This window comes from Gekko japonicus, unplaced genomic scaffold, assembly GCF_001447785.1.
Source record: "Gekko japonicus isolate JY-2015 unplaced genomic scaffold, Gekko_japonicus_V1.1 scaffold1601, whole genome shotgun sequence".
In the NCBI taxonomy this organism is placed as follows: domain Eukaryota; kingdom Metazoa; phylum Chordata; class Lepidosauria; order Squamata; family Gekkonidae; genus Gekko; species Gekko japonicus.
In genome coordinates, this window is record NW_015160258.1 from 39,504 (window position 1) to 66,325 (window position 26,822).

At 43.5% G+C, this 26,822-nt stretch overlaps 1 protein-coding gene across 1 annotated transcript in view; it reads left to right on the forward strand.

Moving 5' to 3' along the window:
• Nucleotides 1-26,822, forward strand: part of NRIP3 (nuclear receptor interacting protein 3) — a 40,532-nt gene that overhangs the window by 8,337 nt on the left and 5,373 nt on the right. Inside the window, exons 2-3 of the mRNA XM_015414590.1 lie at nucleotides 14,160-14,339; nucleotides 15,643-15,725. Of these exons, the coding sequence (XP_015270076.1) occupies nucleotides 14,160-14,339; nucleotides 15,643-15,725 (263 nt within the window). The remainder of the gene's footprint in view (nucleotides 1-14,159; nucleotides 14,340-15,642; nucleotides 15,726-26,822) is intronic.

Consider the following 26,822-nt stretch of genomic DNA (forward strand, 5'->3'; position numbering starts at 1 on the left):
TTATTATTATTATTATTATTATGTGCCCTCCCCCTGGGTTCCTGACTGGCGGAGCGGTGCTCCCGTGCGCTCCGGCAGGAACCGAGGCCTGTTTAGGATGTTGTTTTTCATAGCTGCTAGGGATGTTATAATCATACTTGTGATTTTTACTTGACATCTCTACCTATATTAACAGAACCAGAATTCATTTTAAGATATCAGTGACTCTTTCATTGCACAATTATTTAACAACAATTATCCAGTTGCTGACGGGATCCCAAGCGGCTTTCCCTCAACAAGTGGATCTTCTTGGTAGATACTATTATACCTTCCTATTATATCACAATATTTTGTCACTATGAAAATGCAGTTTCCCCTCCTGGGTACCCACACTGGCTATGAATGCTGTGTAAAATATGGCTATATGAGTGTCCTGAGTACTTACTGAACACTGACAATGGCATCATGGGTAAACAGGATAACTTCTGTCACAGGCCTTTAATGTGGACTTTTTCCCCCCCCCCTTCTGAAGCGGAGCATTTCAGTGAATGAATAGGAAAGCCTTTGAAAACAAAAGTGCTGAACCCCGTGAAGTATAAATGATATATTCCCATCAGGGGTCATTTCCTGCAGGAGCGGAGCTCCGGCAGTAAAGAGCCCAGGGGGAGGGCACATGCAACAAGCCCCACCCCCTGCTCCCAGCAGCCTTCAGTCAGAGCAAGAAGCAGCCAGGTAAGCTGCAGAGCCCCCCGCCGCCCGGCTCCCCGGTCCAAAACAGTCCAGTGGCACTTTTAAGACCAAGTTTTATTCAGGTACAAGCTCGCCCTCCTCTGCGAGGACAGATCTGCACTCCCCCCCCCCAATAGCTAGGAATCCAAAACCGTCCAGTGGAGCCTGAGCGTTGGGTGTTGCCTTCTGACACACTTCCGGTGATGTCAGGGGGTGTGGCATACGCAAATAAGTTATGCTAATGAGTTATGCTAATGAGCTCCTGCACCTCTTTGTCTACGAGATGACCTCTGATTCCCATCCTACCTTGCCCATAATGCCCTACCATTTTTTAACATTGTTGTTTCTTTTACATTTATAATGTTGCTTTTTGGGGCATACATGCGCCTTCCTCAGCGTGGAAGTACTTATTTTTCATCTTTTTTTAAAAAAAAACATTGTAGAAAATCTTCTTTGTCCCCTATTTTTCTTACTCCACCAGTTTTTCACCAATAGTATTGCATTGAGGTTAGGGCTGGTTGTAATGTTAAAACCCAGTATTAAAAGGGCTCTTGGTGTGTCTAAATGTCACGTTTTCTGGCTAGGCCTGAGGGTGTGCCAGCAGAGTTGGCTTTAGCTGGAAAAATGCAGCGTGAGAGGAAGGCAGATGGCACCGTCCCTTTGTTTTTGCCAGGAAAAGACCAGTTCTTTGGAACCCACCACTTATTTTGCTGCATCTGCCCTGTGTTTGCAGAGTACTGAATTTGTTCCATAGCCTCCTCCATCCCTGTGGTCTGTTGGAGATCCAGAACACCAAAAATAGTTTAGTGTTTGTGGAGTAAAAACGGCATATTTATTTTCTTTGTGGGTGTTCTCATTTCTAAATTACAAGTTTGGATACTTAGAATTGGTCTCATTGCATAAGATGGCACTGCCATGGGGAAAATGCAGTAGATATACATTATGTGGAGGTTCAGATCAGGAAGTTCTGATGTGTACATTAAAGTTATTAGTACGTATGGAATTTTGACTGGTTAAAACTGCATTAAACGAAATCCAGTCCAATAATCTAACAATGGGAATACCCACAAGACCTCTGTAAGCAACTGTGAGTAGCTTCTGAGAGGAGAAAACTCTTGGGATTTTGTAGCTGCTTCTTGAGCATTCCAGAGGACTGAAACCCATGCTTCCTTAGGGGAATCATCTAGAAGCCAATGTACCAACCCTTTCCCTTCTTTGTTTAGCAGAGACTAAAGCTGGACATGGATGTATTCTGTTCCTATAACTGGATAGCCGTAACAGGGAAGGCGATATTGTTTATGATGTTGTCCTTTAATTTTGCACCATTTAAAGGCTTATTTGTCGCATGCACTCTTTGTGGATGCCTGCAGAGAACCATAAGACATGACACAGATCTTGCCTTAAGGAGTGTGCAAGTCTAATTCTTTTAAGAGCCATTGCAAGATGCTCGTGGTAGTCACAGGGTAGTGAAGAAAAAGATGATGGTGGTGGGAATGCTTTGGAGACTATTGCTGTTAAATGGTTAGAGACAATGGGGTGAATTAGAGGCACACACAACGCATCATCGGGTGAGTCGCTTAAAGAAGGTGGCAAGTACTGCTTGACACAATGCCGGGAAATTTGGGAGTGGAGGAAAAGGAATAGCGTGGTGTGTCCTACTGCATTTTTCATCCGTGTGACTTGTGGCAGAATGCTTCACACCAGCTGCTTTATCGCCATTTTACAGTACTGTGATTAAGCAATAGACACACAACTTTCAGCATCTGTAAATAATTTTTCTCTACTGGGCAAAAAGGAGCTCCCCGGGGAGCATTTCATTTTCATTTTGAAAGTAGTGTAGGGGATAGGCTAGAATCTGCTCCCCAAGGCCCATGGACCCGGTCCTAATGCCCCCCCCTCAAAGCTGTGGTGCATGGAAATTCAAATAAACGGAAGAACTCCTTAATTTTGCTTGGATTTTATACATGGATTCTATTTGGTGTAGTGGTTAAGTGCGCGGACTCTAATCTGGGAGAACCGGCTTTGATTCCCCGCTCCTCCACTTGCACCTGCTGGATGACCTTGGGCAAGCCATAGTTCTGATGAGAGCTGTTCTTGAAAAAGAGGGCCGTTTCTGTCAAGAGCTCTCTCAGCCCCACCTACCTCACAGGGTGTCTGTTATGGGGAGGGGAAGGGAAAGGAGTTTGTAAGCTGCTCTGAGACTCCTTTGGGTAGTGAAGGGTGGGGTATAAATCCAATATCTTCTTCTTCTTCTTATCTATTTTATTAGCCATCTTCCAAACTTTACATGGCAAGTCAAATTCTGCAGGCCTCTCAGTGTTTATCAAGTTGTGGATATTGGGTGGAACTGATTGCATCCATGTTAGCAACCATTCATTCCCTAGATCAAATTTTTGTGATTGAAGGATTTGTGCAGATCTTAGTCTGGATAGGCCCGTGTCAGCTATGTCTTTGTGAATGGGCAACTCTCTGTTTCCAATGATCTTTCTATATTCATAAAAAAAGAGTATCTTGTATTTGGAGATGCAGGGGAGTGATGTCGCACAACATGGGTAGCCAATAGGTCAGAGTGGGTTTAATGCATCCACTGATTGTTCTCATTGTTGTATTGAGTTGGACATCAAGTTTGTGGACATGGGGGCTGTTGAGCCACACTGAAGCACCATACTTTGCAGCACTATACACCAATCCCAAAGCTGAGCATCTAAGTGTTGTAGCAGATGCACCCCAAGTTGTACCACATAATTTTTGGAGAATGTGGTTTCACATGTATATTATTGCTACCATATTGGTAAGACGGTGTTTATAGCTCAATGTCCTGTCCAGGGTAATGCCAAAGTACTTAGGTGTATGGTTGTGTGTAAGTTGGGTGCCATTAAAGTAGACATGCAGTTCACGGTTGGCAAGATTGTTACTGAGATGGAAGCATTCTATTTTTCCTGGGCTTGGGATAAGCTACCATTCATGGTGGTAGTCAGCCAAAATTTCAAGGTCCCTAGTCAGTATTTCCTCTCAATTGATTTGTGCTTCACTGCAATCGCCATGTCATCGGCATAAGCAAACCTACTGGCTATCATTTTGGGAACAACAGACATGTATAGATTGAAAAGACCTGGAGCAAGGACCAAGCCCTGGGCTAGACTCTTATTCGGTTTCTTCTGCTTGCTGATTGACTGACCCATAATTACCTTATTTATTTATTTATTTATTTATTTATTTATTTATTATTTTCTATTTATATTCCACCTTGCCTGCACAGGCAGGCTCAAGCCAGCGTACAACAAGTTAAAATACAATAAAACACAGTGTGTAAATGCAGTACCATAAAATTCCACATAAAACAGTATACAAGTAAATTGCAGATCAATATAGATGGTGGTTAGGGTTGCCAAGTCCCCCCGAGGGGCGGATAATCCCCCGCTTTGGAGGCCCGATTTCCACCGCCGCGGAATCGGGCCTCGGTGGGAACCCCACCCCGTTGTGCACGTCAGCCGGATGTGATGTGATGACGCCAGGCACGCTGGGGGCGGGGCCACAGCCGTCTGAGCCCCCCGCTGCAAGGAGAAATGGACTTGGCAACCCTAATGGTGGTTGCTGTACAGTGATTCGGTGTAACCAGGCCAGCATCCATAGTTGTTCTTAGTGCTCATTCATCAGTGCTCATTCATCAGTTCTATCACTCAGCGTGTTATTTAGGAGTCAAAATAATGTTCTTGCAGGTGAAAACTTGTAAAAACTTGTTCAGGAGACCATCCCTCCAGACTGTGTCACAAGTGGCAGTCAGATCAATGAAAACTGCTGATGTCTTAAGACACTTCTGATACCCTGCCTCAATGAAAGTTGTTAATCTGAGGACCTGGTCTTTACAACTACGATGGGGTCTAAATCCTGTTTGCTTTATAGGGACATGTTCGTTAATTCTGTCACTGATTCTGTTCAGGATTCGCCTCGTGAGGAGTTTATAACAGGAGCCCAGAAGGGAAATAGATCTGTAACTTTCTGCCAGACCTGATAACTGATATTTGCATTCCTAGCTTGAGGATTGCAGGTTGATGCTGACTGTGTGGGAAAGCCTCAAGCACATGTCTGGTTATAGGCAAGGGCTGATTTCTTCGGTCCGATGGGGGGGGGGAAATGTAAAATCAGGGTTGGACTCTCTATTCCATGCCGCTGATCTGAAGGTGCTTCTGACTTTAGTGTTGAAAACAAGATGCAAGCCATGTTCTTCAGCCCAGTCAACAAGTGCCTAACCGTTCTTATAATTAATTGTAAATCTGCAGTTTCCATGGCAGCTGTCAAAGTCACCAGCGTACACAGAAGGATGAGGGTAGGTTGATAGGACATGTGCTGGCCATGAAACTGCAGGAGGTTTGTAAACATTGACAACATGTACTTCCCCAGCTTTTACTATGATTGTGTGGATGTCATTGTGGATGTTGATCCATACCAGCTTCACATTATCAGTGTTGCTTCAGGCATAAGTCACTATGCCGTAGGTATGATGGTATGTGATGCCAATAATGTCATATCCCACAATTTTTGCTCTGCGGTGGGCTTGATTTTTGTTATCAAGTTTCTTGTATAAGAGCTAAATCTATTTCATTCGCCAGTAAGATTTGTGACAAGTATTGGACTTGTTTATACTCTCAATATTCATTTGGCAGATTTGGATGCAGTCTCCTATACCCGTGTCAAGTAATCCCGAGAAGGACTGTTTGACTGTTTCCATGTGTATAGTGTAGTCAGGAGATCCTACGATTGTATGGCAGGCAGAAGTTTTAGCTCTTTAGCGTTATCCAGGGTGCACCATGAGGAGGGGAGCTATAATTGTACCCAATTACAATGAATGTGAAATCACAGAACAATTCAGTGTCCACATGATAAAGCAAAGCCTTCCCAATAGTTTTTGCATGATATTCCCACCTTATAGCACTCTATCCTGTTGAGAAGAAAATCCCTTGATGTGGAAGAGACGGTTGTAGTATTCTGTTTTCCCTTTAAAAATATATGAAGCTGGAAATAAAAAATGAAGATCCCAACAAAAATTTCTTAAGCTTTGTGATGGAAAAAAGGGAGAAGTGCTCATAGGAGGTAAACAGAAGAGTGTAGTCAGGGGTCATTTCCTGCAGGAGCGCACAGGAGCGGAGCTCCGGCAGTAAAGAGCCTAGGGGGCGGGCACATGCAACAAGCCCCACCCCCTGCTCCCAGCAGCCCTCAGTCAGAGCAAGAAGCAGCCAGGAAAGTTACAGAGCCCCCCCCCCCCGGCCCGCGGTCCAAAACAGTCCAGTGGCACCTTTAAGACCAAGTTTTATTCAGGTACAAGCTCTCCCTCCTCTGTGAGGACAGACCCGCACGCCCCCCCCCCCCCAAATAGCTAGCAATCCAAAACAGTCCAGTGGAGCCTGAGCGCTGGGTGTTGCCTTCTGACACACTTCCGGTGATGTCAGGGGGTGTGGCATATGCAAATAAGCCATGCTAATGAGTTATGCTAATGAGCTCCTGCACCTCTTTTTCTACGAAATGACCCCTGAGTGTAGTCTAGTTTCAGCAGTCCATCTCCATTGTTCCCATATCAGATAGTTTCTGCTATCATAGTAAGTTGCTGGGTAAGGCTTCATTTTGTTAGCACAGGAACTTTGGTTAACAGCCCAGGTTGGGAAATTCTTGGATATTTGGAAAAAAAACATTTTCAGGAGAAGACATGGCAGCTGTCCACAACAAGATGGAGACTCTAGTTGTCAATTTACCAGACAGGATTTTATCAGAATATGAATTGCAAGTTCTAAATAAAAGTTTGTCTTTTGTACCTGTTCCTAGATATGACCCTGTGGACATGAGATTAGTTATTTTTAGATTCATAGAATCATCGAGTTGGAAGGGGCCTCCAGGGTCATCTAGTCCAACCCCCCGCACAATGCAGGAAATTCACGAATATGTTCCCCCACATCTCCAGTGGCCCCTATTCCATGCCCAGAAGATGACAAAAAAACCTCCAGGATTCCCAACCAAAGTGGCCTGGAGAAAAATTGCTTCCTGACCCTAAAGTGGTGATCAGCATTTCCCTGGGTGTGTATGAAAGGGCCACAAGAACTAAGTATTAATGCAACCCTTCCTGCCCTCCCTCTCATGAGTTCACAGAATCAGCATTGCTGTCAGATGGTCATCTAGCCTCTGTTTAAAAACCTCCAAAGAAGGAGACCCAACACCTCCTGAGGAAGCCTGTTCTACTGAGGAACTGCTCTGTCAGGAAGTTCTTTCTAATGCTTAGCTGAAAACTCTTTTGATTTAATTTCAACCCATTGGTTCTGGTCCGACCTTCTGGGGCAACAGAAAACAACTCTGCACCATCCTCTATATGACAGCCCTTCAAGTTCTTGAAGATGGTTATCATATCACTTCTCAGTCGTCTCCGTTCCAGGCTAAACATATACAGCTCTTTCAGCCTTTCCTCATAGGATTTGCTCTCCAGACCCCTCACCATCTTTGTTGCCCTCCTCTGTACACGTTCCAGCTTGTCTATATCTTTCTTAAATACATTAGAACTCTTAGACTGAAGGCATTTAAAAAAGACAATAAGCAGCTAAGTCTTGCCCTACTTTCCCCCTTTTCTGCGACATCTAATTTTATACCACCAGGTCCAGTGCCAGTTATTATCCAAACTTTTGAAAATAAAATAAGGACCTTGAACAATTAGAGAAGCATAACAAATCTGCTTGGTCCAATCTGAATGAACATGAAAGGATAGCATTAGATACATTGGCACAGCAATAATAGAAAAAATAACTGGTATAAGGATTCCAAAGTCTCCAGAGTCTCTTCTATTAAATTGTTGGAGTGATTCATCTATGACTAAACAGAAAACAGAAATAGTGATTCTTTTATTATTAGCAGCAAAAACCTCACTAGCCCAACACTGAAAATCTGTTAAAATTCCAACATTAAGACATTGGTTTAATAAAATTTGGGATGTAGTAGTTAATGATAAAATTGCTATGCAACTTTTAATTGTGGATGGTGGTGTTAAAAAGAACTTAATTTTTTTGGAAAAATGGTTTTCCTTTTTTCAATATATAGAAACTGAAGGGAGTCAATTTAATGTTCTTCCTGTTAAATATAATAAGTTTGCATTGTATTAGTTATAAAAATGTTATATATATATCTACAAGAATTGATATACTTAGATTGATGTTCCAGTTTAATATGGTTTTATATGTTTATGATTAATTATTTGTTATTTGTTTAAAGTTATTGAGTTATATTGTATGGTTATTGAGTTGTAAAAGTTAAAACATTTAATTAAAAATAGAGTTTAAAAAAAAGATACATTGGCACAGGACCAGACCATTATAATCTAGGAAGCTGATAAGGGAGGAACTATAGTGATACAAAACAGGAAGGAAGCAGAAATATTTAGGCAATTGAATGATCAGACTTGTATATTTGTATATTCAGAGAGGAATCCTTTTCAAATATTTATATCTATATGGTAGAGATACATTTATGATATTTTCTTAATATGGAAAGGCAATTGTACTCCGTTGCAATAATTTCATAGTTGACATTCAGGATAACAACATAAAATTTTAAATACATTTCAGTAAACGTCATATTAATTTTCTGGATGATCAATAAAAATGGCAATAGGATATGGACAAACATATACAAATAGCCTATAGATAGAGCTTCCTTTTTAAGGTTTAATAGTTTTCATCCAGCTCATATATATATTAAAAAATTACCATTACAGTCAATTCTTGAGGATTAGAAGAAATTGTACAAATATGGAAAATTACCAAAGGGAAGCAAGAACCCTAAAACAAAATCTTGCCACCAGGTGTTACCGAGATCACATCTTAAAAACAGTAACTGAGAAGGCTGCAGTTTGCAGAAGGGAAGATCTATTGCATAAAAACAAAAACATATCACAAAATGAGAGAATTACGGTCAGTTTGACTACATCAGTACACAATTTAAAAAAAGCATGCATAAAAACTGTAATATCCTCTATGACATTCCACTTTGTGATTAAAAACCAACTCTCTCTTTTAAAAGAACATCTAATTTAAAAGACAAATTGGTCCACAGCAACACCTTTGTTCCCATGAACCTACAGAGAACCATTCCAGGAACATGTTTGCCTAAAGGCCATTTTAGATGTGGATATTGCAAGTGTTCTAACCTAACTCAAAATATGAAAAGTTTTATCAGTCCCTTTGACAAAAAAGAATACGTTTTAAACAACTACACAATGTGCAATTTAGATATGGTTATATATGCCATCAGATATTCTTATAATAAGACATATATAGGGAAGTACCTCTAAAAAGGAGCTGCGGTGGCTCAAGTGGTTAAGACGCTGAACTGCAGGCTGTGGAAGGTCAGTAGTTCAGCAGTTCGAGACCCGGGTGTTGCATGATGGAGTGAGCTCCCGTCTCTAGTTCCAGCTCCTGCCAACCTAGCAGTTCGAAAGCAAGAAATTGCAAGTAGATAAATAGGTACCACTTCGGTGGGAAGGTAACAGCATTTCGTGCGCCTTGGTGTTTAGTCATGCCGGCCACATGACCACGGAAACGTCTTTGGACAGCGCTGGCTCTTCGGCTTTGAAACGGAGATGAGCACCGGATTCGACTGGCTTTCGAGCAAGGGAACCTTTACCTTACCTCTAGAAAATTAAAAACTCACAACATACTTTGCAGAACAGTTGGTGCACCTTTCGTACAGTATTTTATTGAAAAAGAACATAGACCCACTGATTTCATTTTGGGGGGTTATATAAATCCTATCATCACAATGAAAAAGTCCTGTTAAAAAAGGAAATGGAGTGAATTTTAAGGTTGCAGACTTTGGCCCCTCATGGATTAAATTCTGATCTGGGACTTCTGACCTTGCTCAGCTAATCTCTGTACATAAACAACAACAACAACCACCACTGTGTCATTCTCCACTAGTCTAATAACTTAATTGCTGTGGACAGTTCCAGCACTAGGTGAATGTTCTGGTCAATATTTGCTTCATATATTATATATTTTATTGCCTTCTTTCATGTCCAATATATAGTTTATTCATCTTATATTGTATATTGATGAATACATATCAATTTTTGAACTAATTTTGATCTTGTCTCTTTAATTATTATTATTTTGTTTATTTGTAACAATTTTTAATCAGCGATCCTTCTATTATTTGTATTAAATGTAAAATTAGGTTTTTATAGATTCCCCCTGATGAAGCCTGCACAGCAAAACGCGTAGGGACTTTGTAAAATAAGCAATAGATCATCTATCACCTGGCATTTTCCCCTTTTGTTCTGTTGGCACATTGCTGGGTTTACCATATTTACCATATTTCTATACACAATCGGATAATAACAACATATTTGTACCAATTGCTGAATCATACAAGCTGTGTCACTCTTTGGAGATAAATGTATGCTCAGTCAGAAAACTGGCATGATAATGCCTCTTTTCAAATTACCATCATCTCCCCTGCCTGCTTAATTTTGGCCACTGTGTGACAAAGAGTATTGGACTGGATGGGCCATTGGCCGGATCCAGCATGGCTTCTCTGTCCGTTTTTGAAGATATGAATTGAGATTAGTAGAGCTATTCATAGCCAGTACGATAACGAGGTTTATACAGATACAAATAGGATTGTTACGTGAGAAAAAACACTTTGACACCGAATTTTGACAAAGATTCTGAAACGAACTTGCAAAAACTCGAGATGTTCGTCAATTTCATCTAAATGCACCTGTGGAATAAAGAAGAAAACTATTATAGTTTTTGTATAATTTTCCTTTGTTCTATGAATGTGTGAACTTCTTACAGCAATCACTTTTGGCTTTGTAGTTCGTCATCCTTACTTTGCTGTACCCTTGTATGACCTGTGCTTCTCTTATGTTCTTACCTGTTTTCAAAATAAAGATGGTGACCTCTCTGTGGGTGTCCCCACGTAATGCCGAAACTGTTGATAACTTAGCATCCTTTATCATGCATTTTGGGATGCCAAAAGTTACACCCTTTTAAAGCCCACTGAAGTCAATATGCTTAGGAGGGGATAAATCTGCTTAGGACTGCTCTGTTAATCTATGGCAACCAAAATGATAAAGTCTTAGGACATCTTAAAGTCTAACAAATTTCTTGGGGCATAAGCTTCCATGAGTAAGAGCAGATGTCAGATACAGAATGTGTAGGCAGAATGTCTGGGACAGGGATTTACTGCTTAGTTCTTTGGTTAATTTCTTACTAATATTTAGGGAAATAGGTAGGGAAAATAAGTTTACTGAGGAAAAGTAATGTGCAATTGAAACTGTTTCTCTTTATGGCATGGAAATGGACCAGCTGCCAATTCCATAACATAATTATTGATAAATACTCAGATGTGTAGGATTGGTACACATTTATTTAAAAACCAATATTATTCAGTTTAGTACAACATCGTGCAAAATAATTGTGCTTTGGACTGAAATTTTATGCTTTTGGGGGATAAACTCCATTGAGATCAGATGGATTTACTTCAGAGAAAAAAGGATTAGAGTCAGGAGCTGCAGCCATCCACTGTGAACAGGCAACCAGATCCATTAGAAAGGAAGGATGTCTGGCTATAACCCCAAGATTCCCTATACTTTTCTTTCCACCACTGAATTGGAAGGTTAGGCATCCATATTTCCTCCAATCTTTCATTATCCAAGAAGGGCCTTTTATCTGCAGCTCTGCTGCTTCTCCTAGACCATAGAGTGCAGGCGGGAGAAGGGGGAAGATGGAGGAATTAGGGAGAAGAATGGGCGGGAGAAGCCACTGCTACATGGGAGTCGTGTGGTTCCATAAAAACTAACACGTTTTTTTTTCTAGCATAAGCTTTTTTGTGGACTAGGACACACTTTGTCAACAGCACACAGGGAGATCTCTGAGTTTTATTTATTTATTTATTTACTTCACTTTATACTTCACCTGTGTTGCTGTGACTGAAGGTGGATTGCACAATTTAAAACAATGCCAAACAAACATAACATACAACCAAAAGTGAATAAATCTGGGTTACAAAGTCGGAGAACAATGCACAAAAAACAGAGCTGAACTGCAGAACTGGTGAACATGCAATAAACACTAATATGTTTTAGGAACAAGCTAATGAAATCTGACTCCATTTCACAGACATTAAGCCGTCTCCCTCCGTATTAAAAATGTCCTTCTGAACAGTTCTATCTTGCACATTCTGTAAAATAGTATGAGTGTGGGAGGATTCTTGACCTCAAACAGGTGGGAACCACTGCAGAGAATGTTCACATATGGGCCTATCTTACCCCTTCACAGGGTGCCACCTTCAAAAGGCTTTGCTTAGAAATAATCTTATTTCCTATCAGGGGTCATTTCCTGCAGGAGCGCACAGGAGCGTAGCTCTGGCAGTAAAGAGCCCGGGGGCGGGCACTTGCAACAAGCCCCACCCCCTGCTCCCAGTAGCCCTCAGTCAGAGCAAGAAGCAGCCAGGTAAGTTGCAGAGCTCCCCCTGGCCCCCTGGTCCAAAACAGTCCAGTGGCACCTTTAAGACCAAGTTTTATTCAGGTACAAGCTCTCCCTCCTCTGTGAGGACAGATCTGCACATTATCTCCCCCCTCCCCCCAATAGCTAGCAATCCAAAACAGTCCAGTGGAGCCTGAGCGGTGGGTGTTGCCTTCTGACACACTTCCGGTGATGTCAGGGGGTGTGGCATATGCAAATAAGTTATGCTAATGAATTATGCTAATAAGCCCCTGCACCTCTTTTTCTACAAAATGACCCCTGTTCCCTACTATAAGAATAACCTGCTAAATCTCAGTTGACAATAGGCTACTAGGCTCAATGGGACTTGTTTCTTTGTAAGCATGTTTAGGATTACAACTCTATCTGGAAAGTTTGCATGAAGTTAATGAGATTAAACTTCCAATTGAATGTGTTTAGGATAAAGAGGCCAGCCCTGAGCAAATGCAAATTCGGGTACATTTGTTTTAGGGTGACTTCATACCTATTACATTTACATTACATCTTTTTTTGCATTGTAGAAGTCAATGCAATGTACCAGGTTCCTTGAAGATTCTCCCATACAGGCAGTGAGCAGACCCAAACCTGCCTACCTGTGTGTACCCTGGGTGCAAGGCATCTAGCTGTCTAAACTATCATACTGTTATTTTGCCCTTCCTTGAAGGAGCATCAGAGCAATGTTTGTGGTTCTCTCCCTCTTCCATTAGTAGGGCAGAGTTCCGGTACCTTTAAATATTTGTATGGAAGAGGAAATTTTGACAAATGTGGTGCATGGGGGTGGGGGGGGGGGGGAAGATGGCCTCCCTCAAGTTTTTTCCCCCCTTCATGGTAATTACTGAAAGGAGCTGCCTTCCTCCCTCTGGCAACAAATGAATTGCCTTGCTTTACTCTGTAGTGGTCAGATCACCGGCTGACTGCCAAAGATCCTGTGCAAACGAAAGTTGCTTGCAATAAAGTATTTTGGCAAGAGCAAAACAGAAATATTAACTGAGCCACAGCTGAGCAAAAATAAAAAGAAGCCTTGTGGCACCTTTTATTTTATGTCACCATAAATGTATTTGGATTAGAGTCCAGTGGGTGCTTGTCCATGAAAGTTTATGCTGGAATAAAATTTTATTAGTCTTTAAGGTGCGGTGGCTCAAGTGGTTAAGACGCTGAACTGCAGGCTGTGGAAGGTCGGTAGTTCAGCAGTTCAAGACCCAGGTGCCGCAAGACAGGGTGAGCTCCTGTCTCTAGTTCCAGCTCCTGCCAACCTAGCAGTTCGAAAGCAAGAAATTGCAAGTAGATAAATAGGTACCACTTCGGTGGGAAGGTAACAGCGTTCCGTGCACCTCGGTGTTTAGTCATGCCGGCCACATGACCACGGAAACGTCTTCGGACAGCGCTGGCTCTTCGGCTTGGAAACGGAGATGAGCACCACAACCCTAGAGTCGGATTCGACTGGCTTTCGAGCAAGGGAACCTTTACCTTTACCTTTTTAAGGTGCCACAAGACTCCCATTAGATTTTTGCAGTGAAATTAAACATGACTATCCCTCTGGAGCAGTTGCATGGGGTAGGTAAAATGCTGTGTGTGCTGGCTGAACAGGACTGTGGATCAATTTGTAGATATAAAGGGGGTCCTTCTTGTTTCTGTGCTTTCTTTCTATATAAAGCAACATAGTATGCAGGTATTGATCTGTTGGTCCACTGGCACCATGTATCTCAATGCCATTATTGCTTGGCACCAAGGGCGTAGACTTTCCAATTTCTTGAGATTGGCTGGGGCTGGGCCAGAGGCATTGCTGGTATTGATCTGTTGGTCCACTGGCACCATGTATCTCAATGCCATTATTGCTTGGCACAAATGCTTTTAACTGACTAGAGCTTTGAGATTGCAAACTGTCTAGCAGAACAGTTTGGCTTTGATTAACTGACACCTTTTTTTTTTTTAAAGCAACCACACAACGTCCTGCAGAGACGCTTGATGGAGACAAACATGTCAAGGTTGCGGCACAGCCGAGGGTCATCCTCTCAGAAGAATGACCTTTCAGTGCAGGCGAATAAACTAAATCAAATGAAGCTGGACAGTCCCAAGGAAACAGAACAAGAAGACCTCATCCTGGTATGCTGCCAGGTATGTACGCGTTCTTGGCTTGCATCTGACACTGTAGTTGGCTTTCCATTATAATGTGAGCTCTGGTCACTCTTCCCTAAACGGTAGGAATTTCAGGGCAACCTTTCCAGAATTGTTTTGAAGAGGAGGAGGAAGAGAAGCATTGTGGCCCTTTAAACACTGCCTAGTTTATTATGGTGTGTGTATTCCTGTGTAACCATCTATATCAAGGGTCCTCAACCCTGTTGGGCCTTTCTTGACGAGAAAGGGTAATGGGGGTAACTATAAAATGGCTGCCATGGGGATGGGGCCAATCACAAAACAGTCAGTCGTTCCGATATCCTCCTGTGATGGAGGTGCTACTGGACTTGAATCTATCAACATTATGATGGAGGTGGGTATCAAATGAGCACGCCCAGTTGATGTAAAGGCAATGCTTCCTCGACTCTTCTGAATCACCAGCTGCATCAAGGAGAGAGAGGAAAGACTTGTGTTTTTGCTGCCTTCTGGGACTGTTATTAAGTCCCTGTCAGGCCACGGTTCATGGCTGATGGGTTGCATTTGGCCTGGTGGGTGCAAGCCAGGTACACACATATGGGGCCAACCAATAAGCCAGGGGTTGGTTTGTGCAGCTAAAGTTTCCTACGGGTGATGGGACCTGACTGCTGACTGAATGAGATGCATATTCAAATGGAGAATGTGAAGTGAGATTTGGCCTTCCGCAAACACTAGCACCACATCCTGGTATTAAAACTTGAGCATTACATTTTTAACGTGCTATGATTGTGGGACTCCCTTCTTGGTAGCTGTAGTTGTTCCCATGGATGCTTGGGTCAGTTCTCCTCAAGATGCACTCCCGCCGGCCTTGCAGGTCCACCGCCGGGGCCCTCATGGTGCTCGGCAGTGGAGCTGCAAGGCTGGCGGCGGCAGCCAGGACCGTTGGGGGCGGGGTGTGTGGCCTTATGACACACTTCCGGTGATGTCAGGGGTGTGGCATATGCTAATGAGTTATGCTAATGAGTTCCCCTAACTCTTTTTCTACGAAATGATCCCTGCTCGTAAGGTTCGAAGTAAAGTCAGTGGGAATGCCCAAATCACATCCTAGTTGCTGGAACACTGAAAGCAAATATACTATGTACCTGTTTGCTTGGTAAACTACCAAAAGCACTGGTGGTACCTTGAAAGACCTGCCTTCCAGTGACAGAAACAGGGTTCAAGACACTTCACGGAGAGGCTAGTGCTTTGTGTTCATGAATATGTGTTAGAATAAAGTGCTTGTTCACCTTCTACCGGTTTGTTTCAAGAGCTCGCTTTCCCTCTACAGTGTTCTGGGAAGGAGCTGCAAGTAGCAATTGATACGGGATGTCAGCGCAACATCATACCATCTGCCTGTTTGGAGCGACTAGGGTGAGTAGCACTATTTGAGGGCTGCCACCAACTGAAATGGGTCAAAAATGCTGATGTCTCCCAAGAATGCTTTTCTGTCTCAGAGGCAAGCTTAAATTCTTGTTCTTTTGAACTGTTCAGTGATTGCTTCCGAGAACAAGACCCTAGTTTTAGACTGGGATCTCAGATGAAAACTTACTACAAGAAAAGGGATGTGGAATAAATAATAAAGTTTTTGGTGGCTCAAGTGGTTAAGACGCTGAACTGCAGGCTGTGGAAGGTCGGTAGTTTAGCAGTTCGAGACCCGAGTTGCCACATGACGGAGTGAGCTCCCGTCTCTAGTTCCAGCTCCTGCTAACCTAGCAGTTCGAAAGCAAGAAATTGCAAGTAGATAAATAGGTACCACTTCGGTGGGAAGGTAACAGCGTTCCGTGTGCCTTGGTGTTTAGTCATGCTGGCCACATGACCACGGAAACGTCTTTGGACAGCGCTGGCTCTTCGGCTTTGAAACGGAGATGAGCACCGCAACCCTAGAGTCGGATTCGACTGGCTTTCGAGCAAGGGAACCTTTACCTTTACCTAGTCCTAGAAACTGATTCTCAGTATTTCATTTGAACCCAGTGCCTGGGTGGGATTTGCTAGTGCTGTGGCGTCTTTCCTGTCTGTTTCTTGGGCTCAGTCTGCTATACGAAAGGCCTGGAGACAGAGGATCGTTTCCTAGAGAGCTGAATGGATTGTGAGAGGAGCATCATTTTGATCGGATGCACCAATGCTCTCCACTGTCATCTCGCATCAAAGTTTTTCAGGTTTTGAAATCATTAAAAATAGTTTACCAGAGTACACTACAAACATAAATCACTCTCCTCCGCGGCCCTACCAGCCGCTGCGGCGGGACTGGCACTACCAGTGCCAAGCTCCCTGCAAGTCCCTGTGGGAATGGGTGGGCTCGGAACGGGGCAGGAGGACGTCAGGCACAAAATGCGAAGGGGGGGGGAGGGCCCGGTGGAAGGAGCGTGCCAGGTGGCAGGTTCCAGACTTACCCCAGAGACAGTCTGACGACACAGACGCTGGCGTTGGACACAAACAGGAAGTGGGCACTCCCTGCCATAACGCAGCCCTGGTTATACAGGGGGGGGCGGGTCTAAGGGCGGAAGTCTCCCGGGATAGGAGGGCACGGTGATGGACAGATGTCATAGCCAGTAGGATTCTTAATCACGAGGATGGGTGGCACAAGGAGGGGTTGAAAGGGTATATAAAGGAGGAAACTAAAGAGTGCCGGGGAGGATTGGAAGGCTGATCTCAGAGGTACCAGAGAGAAAGAACGGAGGTCTGTCTGAAGAAGTGAGCTGGGGTGTGATGGAACCCTCGGCGTTTCGATATCTGAGGCAGTCTTTTCCTCCCCCCCCCCTTTCCAACACGGCTACGGGATTTTCTGCACCCGGGATTGACCCGCTCTTTCAGTCTTTCTCCAACATTTTGCAATAAATAAATATGAAAAAGCCCCTCTCTAGGTTTGTTTTAAGTTAATATCATTTTGGTCTGAGGTATCTGATATCTGGAGGAAATACCGTGAAGCCCTACAGAAAGGGTCCTACTGCATGATGAATTGTCACTTTCTGCGCTTGGCTTTCATGGCCTCTCTGGCATAGATGGGGGTGTTTTCAGTATGGAAACAAGGCAATGATGGGATCATTTTCTGCTGAAGTACTTCCACGTACTGCTGAGTATATAAATGCTGCCTTCTTGCAGAGATCTATAATGACTTCTCTGTACAGTACCGTAGCTTCCAATAACTGGGGAGAGCTGTACCTGCTAATGATCAAATCACTGCTGAACAATTTATATGCTTGTTTCACAGACAAGTCGTAATTATGCATTTAGTGGTTTATGCTGTAAAGTATTCTGCACTCCAGCACGGAAGCAGGGACCCCCCCCCCCGCCCCCGCGCCTGTATGCATATTTCTGGCTGCCAGGCAGATTTTTGTACCTTTTATAGCACAATGACAGGCAGAAACTTTGCAAGTCATGCTCTTCAGGCTGCCACAGAAGGATAGGCCTGCTGAATTTCTACCTGTTTCACAGTCAGTCAATCTTTATTACAACCTACAGGCCAAAGCTGTTTAGGGAACATTTACTTTCCTAAAGTTTCAGACCATCTCTGAAGGAGGAACCTTTTCTGGGTACAGACTCTGCCTGTATGAGTGGGGTGTGGGTGTGGTCCCTGTGACTGAAGAGCTATTCATTTACTTCTTAGACTCTTTTCTGTACTTCCCTGGTATACATAGCTGCATTGCTTTTTGGAGTACCTCTCATAAGTAATCTTTCTCACCCAAAGCTGTTGATAAATCAATTACTAGGAGGAGGATTACCTTCTTTTGAGCTGACCCATGTCGCTGTGCTTTTAACAGCCATGGGATTGGCAGCCGTTGGCATGTGAAGATATTGCGTTCCGGACCATGAAAAGTTTCACCAGCTAATTCCTGCAAATCAATCTGCGGTTAAAAACAAAAGACCAACTGGCAAACTCCTTGGAAAGTCGCATTCTTTGGTGTGTTGCTGACTAAAATTAGATTGTTAAAACTCATTTGTTGGGCATTAAGGTAATGATTGACATCTTTGCTAATTATTTATACTGGTTAGCTTACATTTCCTTGTTCTCTGTATCAGAGTGTCATTTTCCTGATCATTGTTTAGCCAAAGGCAGTAACAAAGTGATGACTGACTTGGTAAAAGATATTTTTTTAACTTATCAGTAGAGGTAATTTCCAGAGGATTATATGAGTGTGAGAACCAGGGGTCATTTCGTAGAAAAAGAGGTGCAGGAGCTCATTAGCATAACATATTAGCACAACTTATTTGCATATGCCACACCCCCTGACATCACCGGAAGTGTGTCAGAAGGCAACACCCACTGCTCAGGCTCCACTGGACTGTTTTGGATTGCTAGTTATTGGGGGGGGGGACATGCAGATCTGTCCTCGCAGAGGAGGGAGAGCTTGTACCTGAATAAAACTTGGTCTTAAAGGTGCCACTGGACTGTTTTGGACCAGGGGGCCGGGGGGAGCTCTGCAACTTACCTGGCTGCTTCTTGCTCTGACTGAGGGCTACTGGGAGCAGGGGGTGGGGCTTGTATCAATGTGCCCACCCCCTGGGCTCTTTACTGCCAGAGCTCCGCTCCTGTGCGCTCCTGCAGGAAATGACCCCTGGTGAGAACACTCTCCTTATCTAGAACAGCCTTCTCCTGCCGTAGTCCACAACCATTTGTGAACCTTTTTCTTTTTTCTTTTAGTAAAGTTCTCTGATGGGTTTGCCCTGCTCCCCTGAATCAGAGCAGAATACAGAAGCTGTGTTCAATCCCAGAGTTTGTTTTCAATCTCAGGGCTCAGCCCTGGAACATGTGCAGCATGAAGGGAGTATCTGAGAGGTTGGAGCACTTTCAGGCTACCACTAGGTCACCACAGTGATCATACAAATCTGTATCTATGACGGGCTCCTATGTTCAGAGGGCATAATTTACAGGCCGGCTTGAGCCCCAGCATCCTGGCAGTTCAGAAATTAAAACCTTGTAGACTAAAGCTGTCTTATCTTGTGTCAGGGAAATGAGAGCCTGCATTTCCTGGGGAGGAAGAGCGGAAGGAGAGAGAACACGGAGTCTAGGACTTGCCATATGGTGATCAATCATTTAGCCATGTATCTCAGCCAGAAGGACTGTCTGCCCACTAGGCCACATGAAACAAGCTTCTGTGCCAATAATGAGAAATGTTTAGGTTACCCAGCAGAGATGTTCCTTGATAGTGGGGTGGCACACTGACTCCATATTCGTTTTTTGGCTTCTTTGCCAGAAGGAGAAATCTGAAAAAAGGTCAGAAAGCCAACAGACGGTAAAACGGGCAATATCGAACAGTGATGGTCACCGTCACACTTTCTTCTGTCTTCTTTGACTCTGAGTATTTCCACGCTAGCTTTGTTCTCCGGCATCAGCGCTCACTCGCTTGTTCCTGAAAGTGCACGTTCTCTCAAAGTGATTTAAAGTGCTGCTTGCAGCCCCTGTGGAGCCGCTTCTGCAACTGTAGCATAAGCTTTTCAGATGTCAAGCGGGGTGGCTCACTTGTCTCAACTGGCTAGGAAGTCTGTGGATGGAGAGATACTTGGTGATGTTTAACACCCGTCTCTCCATTTCCAGGTTGCTACTTGCTTTATTTAAACATATTCAGGCATAATACAGCTATGCTGGGGATTATTAGGAAGGGTATTGAAAGCAGATCAGCCAATATCATAATGCCCCTATATAAATCAATGATGAGACCTCAATTGGAATACTGTGTGCAGTTCTGGTCACCACACCTTAAAAAGGATATTATAGCTTTGGAAAAAGTGCAGAAAAGAAACTCGAATGATAAAAGGGTTGGAACACTTTCCCTATGAGGAAAGGTTAAAGCACTTAGGGCTCTTTAGCCTGGAGAAACGACGGCTGAGGGGTGACATGATTGAGGTTTATAAGTTTATGCATGGGAAAGAGCAGGTAGAGAAAGAGGTCCTTTTCTCCCTTTCTCACAATACAAGAACTCGTGGGCACTCCATGAAATTGCTGAGCGGTCGGGTTAGAACGGATAAAAGGAAGTACTTCTTTACCCAAAGAGTGATTCACACATGGAATTCACTGCCACAGGAGGTGGTGGCAGCTACAAGCATGGACGGCTTCAAAAGGGAATTAGATAAGCATATGGAGAAGAGGTCCATCAGTGGCTATTAGCCACAAGGTATAGATAGGGGCTCTGGGGCAAGTGATGCTCTGTCTTCTTGGTGCTTGGGGGGGCAACAGTGGGAGGGCTTCTAATGTCCTGGCCCCACTGGTGGACCTCCTGATGGCACCTGGTATTTTTGGCCACTGTGTGACAGAGTGCTGGACTAGATGGGCCTTTGGCCTGATCCAACATTGGCGTCTCTTATGTTCTTGTGAGGCAAAGAGGCACTTCTATAGGACAGTGGTTCTGCTCCCCCACATCAAATGCCTAGAGAGAAGGAGACAGAGAGATCAGGCACTTGTAAGGGTCTGTTTTGAGTCTTTGTGAAACGTGTGGAGTCTAAATGAAGTGATAAATAATAAATGACTAACGCTCTTCATTCAGCTCATAGCAGTACCGGGCTCTGCTGGGGGTGGGGGTGGTCTTCTCCTCCAAGCCCTGATGAGTACTTGGACAGAGTCAATTCTTAACAGTTAAGACCTGCTGAGGTAATACTAATAATAATTAAGAAGCACCATCGTTTTTTTTTTAATGGGCTCAGCCCCCTGCCCCCAGTCATGCCACTTTAGGCTCAGCCTATAGGACAGACCCATTCGTACAGGGTTGCAATAACAAAAATATCTATTTTAAATCCCCCAGCTGTAGAATTTAAACCAGGGTGAAATTATGTGAAATTGATAAACTACTTAACAATTTCACTGAATTTTTACCTTTGAAACTGTAACTATTGACAAGGCTTCCCTCCCTTCATCACTGCAGAGAGTCCCATTTTGGCAAAATATGGAGAAATATACAAACTTCTTGTCACTTTCACTTTTTTTTGGTCTTCTCCCTCCCTCCATCAGTAGCAAGGATGACACTGGAATTTGTGGGGGGTGGGGGGAGGGATGCGCAGGCAAAGTTGTTTTTAACTATAGCAGGAGTGGGACTCTGATGAAGGGTGGAGTGACAGGTGAAGCTTCGTCATCATTGCAGGCCCGTAGCCAGTAATTTTGGTTTGGGGGGCCTTTTAAAAAGTCAGGGGCACTGAAATTCACACGTGGCCTCTGCTTGTCCCCCAAAGCATTTAAAGGGTCCCTTTAAAGGAGCTGCGGTGGCTCAAGTGGTTAAGACCCTGAACTGCAGGCTGTGGAAGGTCAGTAGTTCAGCAGTTCGAGACCCGGGTTGCCGCATGACGGAGTGAGCTCCCGTCTCTAGTTCCAGCTCCTGCCAACCTAGCAGTTCGAAAGCAAGAAATTGCAAGTAGATAAATAGGTACCACTTCGGTGGGAAGGTAACAGCGTTCTGTGCGCCTTGGTGTTTAGTCATGCGGGCCACATGACCACGGAAACGTCTTTGGACAGCGCTGGCTCTTCGGCTTTGAAACGGAGATGAGCATCGCAACCCTAGAGTCGGACTCGACTGGCTTTCGAGCAAGGGAACCTTTACCTTTTTTTAAAGGCTTAGAGGGAGAAGCAGGGACCACACGCCTGCACTCCAAGCTGAGTGCAGGTGGGCATGGCCTCCCCCAAAGTCATGGGGCCTTGGGAAGAAGTCGGAGGCCCGGGCCACAGGAGGCCCCACTGTAGCTATGGACCTGAATCATTGGCCCATTTCGCATCTAGCATTCACACTGTCATTTTACCAAACCCACACTGGAACAGAAAAAGATGTGGCTCAAAACCACAGTCAAATACCCTGGGCCAATGCCAAACTGACTGCAGGGTCATCCCTGAATGGACATAAAATGGCCAGACAGTACCATAAAATGGAGAAATCAAAGGAAGCGAAACCAGCATGCAGTGTGGAGGCTACCATAAAATCCGACAAAGTAAGTGAAAGTGGCATGCAACGTAGAGGGGAATTTCTGTTCAAGCGTGGGTTTGGTAAAACAGTGGTGTGAATGCTAGATTCAGAATGGGCCAAAGTTATCTCTTCTGAAGAATCCACTGTGTGGGGATGAAAAATTGTGCAATCAACATTAAATAGATAATGCTGGTGCTTATAAATTTTTTTTGGGGGGAAAACCCTTAGTTTTGTATGGGACATTTTCAAACTCTGTGTGCTCTACTATTCAGCCAGACCATATCACTCCTGGCTTCCCCTTACCAATTCTTTCCAATCATGTGTTATAGAGATGGATGTCTGGGAATGGAGTCTATATTTGATTTCCTCACTCTTTTATTTATTTAGTAAGGCATTTATATCTTGCCTTTCCTCTTGGTTCAAGGCAGCTTACAATAATAGTTAAAACATTCCCCAACTAAAAGCCAATGATAAAGTAACAACCCCCCTCCCCTTAAAGATGTTTGCTATTCAGACCACCTCAAAATTCCCTTCAAACTTTTCTTGTCATGGGAGTCTGGCTGGAAACCAGCTATAATGGCCTGTCTTCCCTTTTTATTATTTTCCAAGGTGATACTCTGAATTGTGGGCATTCTGCTATGTATACCTGCTATGTAGACTTCAAGTGGGCATGCACATGATCAGTTCAGTCCAATGAAACCAGAGCAGAGGCAGGTATCCACAAATGGCCCTTTTGTGGAATGTGAGGGCAAGTTTTGCTCTAGATACTGTATTTCTTTACTCCAGTAAAATATGATGTTTCATTTATAACATGAAGCAAGGTCTGGGGCCAGACTATTATTAGGCTAGGAACTCCATTTATGCCATAGGGCAAGTTTTGCTCTAGATACTGTATTCCTTTACTCCAGTAAAGTATGATGTTTCATTTATACCATGAACCAAGGTCTGGGGCCAGACTATTATTAGGTTAGGAACTCCATGTATGCCATTCTTAGTTCCTTAGAAGAGGAGCAAAAATAAAAATGCAATAAATAATTTATTTAGAATATTTATACTTAATCTCATCAGCAAAGCTCCCTATAGAAAGTTAAAAACACAGTAAAGGTCACAGTAAAAAAAAGAAAAAGAAAAAAAGAATACCCACTATGACGAACTCCTGTATCTCCCCAACGTTCTGGCAGACAGTTCCTGCCAAAACTTCAGTTCCCCTCAGTGTCTGAGTCGCCTTACAGTAGCGTGTGTATTTTCTCTTTGTCATAAAAGACTTGACTGTCCCACCTTATGTTTAGATATTTAGTTTAGGCTTTTTCTCTGCTCAGGTAGTCTACTGAAAATACAGGATTTCTGGCCATTGTGTGATACAGAGTGTTGGACTGGATGGGCCTTTGGCCTGATCCAACACTGGCATCTCTTATGTTCTTATGTTCTTAAGAATACCCACTATGACGAACCCCTGTATCTCCCCAACATTCTGGCAGACAGTTCCTGCCAAAACTTCAGTTCCCCTCAGTGTCTGAGTCGCCTTACAGTAGTGTGTGTATTTTCTCTTTGTCATAAAAGACTTGACTGTCCCACCTTATGTTTAGATATTTAGTTTAGGCTTTTTCTCTGCTCAGGTAGTCTACTGAAAATACAGGCGCTGTCCAGGTTTTTTTTTTTAAAACCCTTGAGAAATGGCACTTGAGGGAAATTAACTTTCAAAAACAGACTAAAGATTTTACTAAACAGGCAGGGAATACGTGTATAATAGGAATAGTCAGGGTTTTGAGATATCTGAGGTAAAAAACGTTCTAACATATACAGAGCTGAATTCTTAGAACATTCAAGAAAGTGTATTTGTAGTTTTGCTTCAAGGCTTTCTATTTCATTCTTTGAGAGGTATTTTGTTTAGTATAATTCAGCATTAACACAGTTCTTATTGATGTTTCTAGATTTCTTCCTTCAGAGTTCTAGGTTTCCCTTTAGATATTATAGCTTTTCATTAACTCCTGAGGTGTCTAAGCTTCTCTCCTTTATCACGGGCCAGGATTCTCTTCCCAACCCCTTTCACCGGCAGGAAGTTATTCTCCTTTTCCCTAAGAAGCAATAACTCCTTTTACTATTTGGCTTGTACGGGAGTTCACTCTCTGACTACCCAGACCTTCTGCCAAATCCTTCTCCAGTATCCTTTGCCTGTATAAGGCTGTTCTGTAGCTTTCCTGGCTGAGAAACTAAAGTTGTCCCTCAAAGCAATTTTAATATATCTAAGACAATTGGGTTTCTCTTCTTTCTGTAGAAGTACTTTTCTGACTAATCTGGAGAACTGGGTTTGATTCTCCACTCCTCTACATGCAGTCAGCTGGGTGGCCTTGGGTCAGTCACAGTTGTCTCAGAGCTGTTCTCTCAAAAGCAGTTCTCTCAGAGCTCTCTCAGCTCTACCTACCTCACAGAGTGTCTGTTGTGGGGAGAGGAAGGGAAGGAGATTGTAAACTGCTCTGATACTCCGAGTGAAGGGCAGGGTATTAATCCAACTCTTCTTCTTCTTCTTCTACATTTTATTAATGGAAGAAATTGAAAGGATGCAGAAGGAAGCAAAATTGAGAATACAGGGAAGAAGGCTCCCCCCCCCTTTGCAGAACTGTGTAATGCTTTTAACAGGCAGGAAAATGGATCCTTCAGAGAAGCTGGCATCAAAGCTCCTTTAGTATCTCTGCATGGGTCATGAATCAGTCATGGATGACTCATCCTGCAAAAAAGAACTGTAGAAAAGTACCTTAAAGGGGGCATCAATAAATGTACATTCTCACGGGAAGAGAGACCCTTGCTTTCAGACAGATTTTTGAAATTGTTATTCAGTCCAGCCATGTAACCAAGGGCAGCACTGAAGGAAAGGAGGGGAGAATAGAAAACATCCGAGAATTGCAACGTACTTTGCTTTAATCTGTAGATTGTTGTAAATGCTCCATCTCCTGTGTAGGTAACAAAGGAAGGAATGTGTTAGGGCCTGGCCGGTAGTAGACTGTGACATTAGAAGCATTAAAAAAAAGAGAGAGAGAGATGAGATTTATGCGATCCATGTTGCAAAACAGTGTTCCCTCTAAGCTGAGTTAGTGTGAGCTAGCTCACAGTTTTTAAGCCTCCGGCTCACACATTTTTGTCTTAGCTCAGGAAGGATGGCTCCGGAGCAAACTAATTTTTGCAGCAGCCAAATCGCTCGCTCACAACTTTGATGCCAGTAGCTCACAAAGTAGAATTTTTGCTCACAAGACTCCACAGCTTAGAGGGAAACCTTAGAGTTGCAAACATTTTAATTTTTAAAAAAGAATTCCTACACATGTAAACTTTCTGGCTTTCTACCGTTCTCTTGCCAAGGGTATTGCGAGGGTGCCCAGAGAGGATAGGGTTCCTGTGATTTTAATGGCTTTGTGGAGGGAATTCCGGCAGGCCTAGTTTTTCTTCTCATCCCAGCATCACAGACTGTGCTTATTGCCATCTCCCAGTGTGCATGATGTCAAAGGTGAAGGAACCCTGTCCTCCTTTGCATTGGTCATCCTAGAGACTTCCACACTGCGCACTTGCCCGTGCTCCTGGGAAAGACCCCTTCCTATAAAGCAACAACAGGCAGTGGCCCTCCAGAATGCACACTCCACCCTGTAATGTTCATGGTCCTATCCAGGGCTTTTTTTTGTAGAAAAAGCCCAGCAGGAACTCATTAGCATGATTGGCCACACCCAACAGCAGAAACGTATTGGCATATTAGGCCACACCCCTGACAGCACAGGTCATTAGCATATGAGGCCACACCCCTGTGTTACCAGAAGTGTGATCATCCAGCCACACCCACTTTTCCCTTCTTATTCTGTTTACCTTATTTGTTGTCAAAACCTAGGGCTTTTTTTGTAGCAGGAACTCCTTTGCATGTTAGACCACACACCCCTAATGTATCCAATCCTAATGAGTTTCTGATGTTGGGTGTGGCCTATTATGCTAATGAGTTCCTGCTTGACGTGGCCAACTCAGGAGCCAGCCGGAACTCCGCTCCTGTGTGTTCCAGCCCAAAAATAGCCCTGGTCCTGTCAATGGGCCTAGATAGAAGTCTCCAGAGCATAAAAGCTGCAGAGATCAACTAGCTTACACAAACTCCATCTGGCCTCTGAAATAAGCCTCATGAATGAACACCCTAAGAAAAGTTTGGCTTAATAAACTGGTCATTTGATGGTTATGCTGACAGTTCAAGGAGATCTGTGGAGCCCTGAGACTTTTCTGTAGTGATGGTTTTGGTTCAGTGTAAAGCATATCAAGGAGCAGGAAGCAGGTCAGAATTAAAAAAGCACGCCATCTCCACAAATGCTACTTGACAGAGCAAGAGAACATCGTGTATTAGCAGCAGATGAAAGGCTTGCCCGTTTCTAATTTCTTATTAATTTGTTCTTTTTACCCATGAGGCAGACTGGCACAATCTGCTACTGAGCAAAAAACATCAGTGCCTTCCTCCTTCCTACACGGCTCCAATATCACGGACCAAAACAAACTTGAGATCTAGAGCATATGCTCTCCTTTTAGTTTGCTTTTCACAGTCCACTGTGAAACAGAACCTTCAGGCAGTGTT